This window comes from Saccostrea cucullata, unplaced genomic scaffold, assembly GCF_032062105.1.
Source record: "Saccostrea cucullata isolate Sc308-1 unplaced genomic scaffold, CSIRO_AGI_Scuc_v1 ctg19894, whole genome shotgun sequence".
Lineage (NCBI taxonomy): Eukaryota > Metazoa > Mollusca > Bivalvia > Ostreida > Ostreidae > Saccostrea > Saccostrea cuccullata.
In genome coordinates this window covers 1-8,145 of record NW_026937806.1, presented here as the reverse complement: position 1 = coordinate 8,145, position 8,145 = coordinate 1, and the positions used below count along the sequence as shown (strand labels likewise).

The 8,145-nt window shown below is 35.4% G+C and overlaps 1 protein-coding gene across 1 annotated transcript; it reads right to left on the bottom strand.

Annotated features, from left to right (window-relative positions):
* Window positions 1–4,217: 4,217 nt before the first annotated feature.
* On the bottom strand, window positions 4,218–8,142 carry LOC134248923 (secernin-2-like). The gene is given in 4 exon segments (XM_062731311.1): window positions 4,218–4,437; window positions 5,644–5,831; window positions 7,998–8,087; window positions 8,089–8,142. Coding segments are annotated over 4 exon segments (552 nt in total).
* Window positions 8,143–8,145: the final 3 nt, after the last annotated feature.

Genomic DNA, 8,145 nt, shown 5'->3' with positions numbered 1-8,145 from the left:
CTGAAATTTCTATTTTTAGTATCCACGACAACACTGTTAATTGAAATCTAAAACCGATACACAGAATTATGTATCTAAGTGTAGTCTTCTTGTGTGCCAGGTTATATTGAAATCAGACCAAAACTGTAGGGGGAGTAGCATTTTAAATGAATTTTGCAGAAATTTCTATTTTTAGTAACAACGGCAACAACGTTCATCGAAATCAAAAACCGATATACAGAATTATGTAACTTAGTGTATTCTACTTGTGTGCCAAGTTATACTGAAATCAGACCAGAACTGTAGGAGGAGTAGCATTTTGAAAGAATTTCACAGAAATTTCTATTTTTAGTAACCAAGGCAACACCGTTCATTGAAATCAAAAATTGATACACAGAGTTATGTATCTTACTGTATTCTACTTGTTTGCCAAGTTAAACTGAAATCAGATCAAAACTGTAGGAGAAGTAGCATTTTGAAAGAATTTCACAGAAATTTCTATTTTTAGTAACCACGGCAACACCGTTCATCGAAATCAAAAACCGATACACAGAATTATGAATCTTAGTGTAGTCTACTTGTGTGCCAAGTTATACTGAAATCAGACCAAAACTGTAGGAGGAGTAGCATTTTGAAAGAATTTCACAGAAATTTCTATTTTTAGTAACCACGGCAACACCGTTCATCGAAATCAAAAACCGATACACAGAATTATGTATCTTAGTGTAGTCTACTTGTGTGCCAAGTTATACTGAAATCAAACCAAAACTGTAGGAGGAGTAGCATTTTGAAAGAATTTCACAGAAATTTCTATTTTTAGTAACCACGGCAACACCGTTCATCGAAATCAAAAACCGATACACAGAATTATGTATCTTAGTGAAGTCTACTTGTGTGCCAAGTTATATTGAAATTAGACCAAAACTGTAGGAGGAGTAGCATTTTGAAAAATTGTTTACAGACAGACGGACAGACAGACGGACAGACGGACGGACGCCGGACGCATTACTATCGCATAAGCTCTTCTGGTCTCTGACCAGTAGAGCTAAAAAATAAAAAAAAAAATAACATGAGTTGCCATAAAAGATCTTTGTACATAGTAGCTTATACAGGTTAAACAGGGAAGATTTCCTCAGCAAATTTGATTTGAAAATATTTTTTCTGACAATGTAAAAGATTTAACTAATTCTATTGAGAGCTTTCTTAAGACTAGCTTTATTGGTGTGTACTTGATGTATCGCAGATGGAGGGACAGAGTAACACAATTGTGAGTTTTAGATGGGACATCGGTTACTTTTCATATATAATCAATCATTGGTTTGAATCGGTTACTGCTTAGTGCTTATGATGTGATTTTACCAATTACATATATAATCAGATGTCATATTATGTATATAACTAGAAGTCTCTGATGAGACTGTAGCTCTACTGGTCTGTATGTACATGTATAACAAAAGAAAAGTAGCACTTGGATTTGAAACTTTACAACAAGCATAAATAGAATTATGTACCTTTATGTAGTCTACTTGTGTGTCAAGTTATATTGAAATCAAACCAAAACTGTAGGAGGAGTAGGGTTTTGAAAATATTTCTGTGAAGTTTCTATTTTTAGTAGCCATGGCAACCACATTCACCTCAACAAAACCATTTTGTCATGATTTATCTAAACCAATTTCATGAATGATGATGGGTAGCAGCATTTACTTAATATAAGTGATGTGTACTACGTCAGTAAATCACATTTTGCTATATGAAAAATATCTTGATTCTAGCATGGAAATGACAATTATATGAATTAGGCCTTTCAACTAATTTTTCAAGTTGCACATATGGTAACAAGAGGCCTAGGGGCCACATCGCTCACCTGAGCAATTGGCTAGGAAAAAGCACACATCAGATCAGAACTGAAAGTTTACTGGGGGGGGGGGGGGGAGGCTTGGGGGGTCATGATTTGAACAAACTTAAATCTACACTACCTGAGGACGATTCCCTATAAATATCACTAAGCATGGCTTTAAAGTACTTGAAAAGAAGATTTTAAAAGGTTCCCCTAGATATTCCTATGTAAAACTTTTATTGGCCATTTGGCCCCACCCTACCACCAGGGGTTTTGATTTGAACAAACTTGAATCTACACTACCTGGGGATGATTCCACAGGAGTTTCATCTTTCCTGCCTCAATGGCTATTAAGGAGATTTTTCCTATATAATCCTATGTAAAACTTTGATCGGCCATTTTGGCCCAACCCTACCCCCAGTGGTCATGATTTGAACAAACATGAATCTACACTACCTGAGGATGATTCCATATGAGTTTCATTTTTCATGGCCCAGTGGTTCTTGAGAAGCAAATTTTTAAAGATTTTTCCTATATATTCCTATGTAAACTTTGATCGGCCATTTTGGCCCCACCCTACCCCCGGGGGTCATGATTTGAACAAATTTGAATCTACACTACCTGAGGATGATTCTGTATGAGTTTCATCTTTCCTGGCCCAGTGGTTCTTGAGAAGGAGATTTTTAAAGATTTTTCCTATATATTCCTATGTAAAACTTTGATCGGCCATTTTGGCCCCACCCTACCCGCAGGGGTCATGATTTGAACAAACTTGAATCTACACTATCTGGGGATGATTCCATATGAGTTTCATCTTTCCTGGTCCAGTGGTTCTTGAGAAGAAGATTTTTAAAGATATTTCCTATATATTCCTATGTAAACTTTGATCGGCCATTTTGGCCCCACCCTACCCCCGGGGGTCATGATTTGAACAAACTTGAATCTACACTGCCTGAGGATGATTCCATATGAGTTTCATCTCTCCTGACCCAGTGGTTCTTGAGAAGAAGAATTTTAAAGATTTTTCCTATATATTCCTATGTAAAACTTTGATCGGCCACTTTGGCCCCACCCTACCCCTGGGGGTCATGATTTGTACAAACTTGAATCTACACTACCTGAGGATGATTCCACATGAGTTTCATCTTTCTGGGAGTAGTGGTTCTTGAGAAGAAGATTTTTTAAAAAAGCCATTTATTTTTCTCTAATTCATAATTATCTCCCCCTGGAAAAGGGCGTGGCCCTTCATTTGAACAAACTTGAATCCCCTTTACCCAAGGATACTTTGTAGCAAGTTTGGTTGAAATTGGCCCAGTGGTTCTTGAGAAGAAGATGAAAATGTGAAAAGTTTACGCCAACGACGACGACGCCAACGACGACAACGACAGACAACGGACAAATTTTGATCAGAAAAGCTCACTTGAGCCTTTGGCTCAGGTGAGCTAAAAAACATTCTATAGATAGATTTATAGGTACATGAAATTATCAAAAAAGATAATAACTTATGCATACTTTTAATTACATCATAAAAAGGTTTAATCATTTTTAATTGACTTTTCCGATGTTGTGTTTAAGGACAGGTAACTCAGGTGTGAAAAATGACCAACTTAGTGCCGATTTATGACTTATCATTTATAGGAATGACATATAGGCTGCTTTGGTATTGTTATATACACAAAAGGGTTCCTTATATTTTTTTGTACACAAAAAGTTTTGACCAAGAAAAAGAGAATGTCTCCACTCTTCCTGAAATAACAGGGTCAAATGAATGGGGAACAGACTATATTCAATAGTTTTAACTCTCTTTGACGATTATTATGAAGAAGAAAATTTAATGTCATGTTTTTTGTGTTCGCGCTTTTTCGCTTCCTGTGTAAATATATATATTTTTACAAGTAAATGCAACAATTGATCATCTTATTTGTGTTACTAAGCACGAAGGGGAACGACCGAGTATAAAAATTTAATTAGGTTAGAACTGAGAAGGAGGGTAGATTTCACTTTTTATTTTAATTAAAAATTTTAATTATATGCAGTAAATCGGTGTCCGCAACTATACAGTAAATAAGTTTAACATTGGTGCTAAATTTTAAAACCACTGGATTCTACTGCGAGCAAAGAAACACTTGGGAAATGCTAAAAACTGCCTTGCGTGCAAACAGTTACACACCCCGAGCCTGCTCTAAACAAGTTTCAGCAGTGTGTTATCGTTCATAACACCGACCCCTAGCAGCAGTTGAAAGGCCTATATGAATTTCCTTCACTACAATAAATACATGTATATTCAAATTCAAGACCTTATTAATTGTTAAGTTTGTATTTGTTATGAGAAGATACATATTATCAAATCATGTTGCATTTTTCTTTGTCATTTTTTCATAATTGACCTGAGTAAACATAATTAAGAGATAAGACTAAGACCTCTGATCACTTTGGCCACCCAATATTTTCCTGCTGTTTCCAAGATCCACCCCTCTGTTTTATCTGCAATCAGGAAGCTATTATGATGTCCCCATTTCTGTGTCTCCTCACACCCTGCTCCTCCCTGGCCATACTGAGACAGGAGTTTAGTGATTACCAATACTGCATCGTGGGCTGTATTAGCTCTCTCTAATGCAAGCCTAAAGAAACCAGTATTTATTATATGTTAACTTCAATTACTATTAGTAACGCATAAAAAAATTATTACAGTAAGAAAAACAGTAAGTAAAAACATGGTTATGACAAACAGACATAATAAATTCAAACTTTCAAGGAAGTGATTCTCATCCCATGTAAATCTAAATCATAAACTTTTATATTCATATCTAGTGAATAATATTTTTAAAAAAATCAAAGTAGTTGTCCCTGTCACATTGCTTTAAGCATTTTTAGTTACCTTGAGTGAAGGATAAACTTCCAACATTTTTCCTTTAGAAATTTAAAAGTTATCAACTGGTCATAAATTATTTATTTTAGTTAGTAATCTTTGACTTGCTCTAATGATGTAGGTTCAAAGCCTTGTCATACTTTTAATGAGAAATTCAAAAGAGGCCTATGGACCACGATCCTCACTTATTTTGGCCCGATCCACTTTGATTCCACTTTTCACTTAGCTGTTTGCATATTGATATCATAAATCATGGCTCTGTTTTTTATGCTTTAAACTTTATCCAATCTACTGAACCTAATGTTTTTGTTTGGAATAATTAAGGGAAATGTTTGTAAAATGCTTTTATGCCGGGCGCACCCCTCCCCTCCAAATAATTGGAATCTTTTTCAAAGTCCAAGGGGCATAACTCTGTCAAAAAGGGCCCGATTGTACCCAAAACAGATCTTGACCTAGATATGCTTATGATTAATCTGTAAACCAAATTTCATTTGAATATGTGCAACCTCTGTGAAGAAAATGAACAGAAACTGCAAATAATTGGAATTTTTCTAAGTCCAAGGGGCATAACTCTAACAAAAAAGTCTAGATTGTACCCAAAACAGAACTTACATAGATATTCTTATGATAAATCTGTATACCAAATTTTGTTTCAATATGTGCAATCACTGCAAAGAAAATGAACAGAAATCAATGAAAGACCGACAGACCAACCGATCAACTGATGGACAGCAGCAAAGCAATATGCCTTCCCTTCTTCGAAAGAGGCATAATAAAACCTTAAATTTACTATACAAGAGATCAAAAATATATAATAAATTGAGCTAGAAAAAAACCCACATACCATGATTCTATATATCCCTCCCCCAAAAAATTAGATAAAATACAAACAGGTCAGTCACTCTTTTTTTTTTTTTAATTTAAGAAGTTGCCCTTACATTAAAGATGACACTCTCACCTTGCCAGGTCCTGACCAAGTAATCGCTCCTCAAGGTCACCTGGCCCATTCACTTTAGTCCAGATGGGAGCCATAGCAACAGACACTCCTTGGTTGTTGGAGCCCATTTCTGCCCCCCACATCCACGCAGGCTTACTGAGGATTACAGCATTTGTCCTCTCCACCTCATCTACCTCAATGTATGTGCACTGTTTAAAAAAAAGAAACAATCAATTAAATAATGAAAGTAAGTCAAAAACATACAAGTGCTCATTTTTTATGGGTGGTCACTCATGGACCAGGTCTGAGGTCCTTATTTCATCATGTTGACCTTCCCTGTCATTTTTACAATTAATTTGTCTATTACAGACTATTTGTAAATATTAAACCAACACTATCACCATTAAACAACAATCTTTTGCATTGTAAACGTTTACATAGTACAATAAATACTGTACTCCATATTTATCCAATGTATTTGATTTCAAAATAAATATCGTATAAGCAGAATTTTTAGTGAGGATTTAATTTCGGCATTATTAGCTAGGGCACCGAAATCGCTAAAATTGAATATCGCTGAAAAATAATTGTGTTATATTTGTAATAGATTCTTAAGGGAACATTTTAAAATCGCTAAAATTACATCTCACTAAAAATAAAATACCAGTTTTTGAGGACAAATCGCTAAATTTGCGTCTCGCTAAAATTTCCACTTATACGGTATACTGAAAGGAAAATGAAATGCAGGGTAACTTATAATATGCAAATTTTTTTTGACCACATGACCAAAAAATGCGAAAACTGGTCAGATGAGAATCTTGGTTACTATGCACTATATCTGTGCTCAGAATTGCTCAACCATTAAATGTATGATGTCACGTAGGAAAAGTGCTTAAAAGCCAAAAACAAGTGCAACTTCATGACGACAAGTTTGTCAACGATCTTCTTGAACTTCAACTGATGCACTAGAGGTATACCGGTATACACATTGATTTTCAGTATTCGTAGACGAAATGCATTTCTTTCAATCTTGTAACAGTTGACAGAAGTTCCATGGGGTCTGGCTTTTATGTTGCCTTACAAAGGCAACAACGGGTTGATGTGCAGTTTCTTGTAAATTTTGCTCTATAGAACGTGTTACTAGTTGTCAGAGGGCCTGGAATGGTTTCCAACCAACCGTGTTACCGTGATGATGACATTAACATGAAACAGAGTCACGATTCGATCGGGTTATTCATCCTGCCACCAGTTCAATCGCCACTTACTACCACAAAACCACTATTAATTAATACAGTAGACTAACCTAATCATTATATTCATCCCAAAACTGAAAAAAAACAATTGCACAATTTGGTTTTCTGAGTCGGTCAACTTTTACAATTGTGTTCCTCTAACTGGTGCATGCGCGTTTCATTTGTGGGCCCACCCTGCCCTTGGGTGATTATGATTAAACTAATTAGAATCTACACTACCCCAGGATGCTTACACATAAGTTTCAGCTTTTCTGGCCCTGTGGTCCTTCAGACGAAGATTAAAAAAAACAATTTTTTCCTATATTTTACTATGAAAAACTTGGATTCCCTATTGTGGCCCCACCCTAACTTCAGGGGTCATGATTTGTGTAATTTGAATTGAAATCTACAATATCCCAAGATGCTCCCATATAAGCTTCAGCCTTTTTGGTCTAGGGGTTCTTAAGAAGATTTTTTTAATGACCCCACCCAATTTATCTTTTCTTGATTCTATCCTTCTAAACAACAGGCGCTTGACGTTTTTATCCTTTCTTTTCATAAATAAAAATATCCCTATATCTAAACTACAGGCACTTGATGTTTGTAACCTTTCTTTTCAGAAATAAAAATATATCCCCTTTACCTGTATACTATAATAATAATTATAGTATGGGGGATATTTTCATCTATGAAAAGAAAGGTTAAGAACATCAAGTGCCTGTGTTCTAAACAGTACATTTACATGTGTGTGACCTCTACACATTTTTCCTGAACTTTTGCAGCATATGTGTTTATATTAGCTGGCCTATAAATCATGTCTATATTAACATTTATACATTTTTCCTGAACTTTTGTAGCATTTGTGTTTATTTTAGCTGGCCTGTAGATCATGTCTGTATTAACCTTTACAAATTGTTCCTGAACTTTTGTAGCATATGTGTTTATTTCAGCTGGCCTGTAAATCATGTCTGTATTGACCTTTACACATTTTAACCTGAACTTTTGCAGCATTTGTGTTTATTTTAGCTGGCCTGTAAATCACTTCTGTATTGACCTTTACACATTTTACCTGAACTTTTGCAGCATTTGTGTTTATTTTAGCTGGCCTGTAAATCACTTCTGTATTGACCTTTACACATTTACTGTAACTTTTGTGGCATTTGTGTTTCTTTTAGCTGGCCTGTACATCACTTCCTGTGCTTCTGTAGCTGGTCTCTGAGAATTTTTCCCCCAGAATGACAGCTTTGTCCCTTGTCACTGGTGGTAGGACCAAAAAAAAATCAGCCATAAT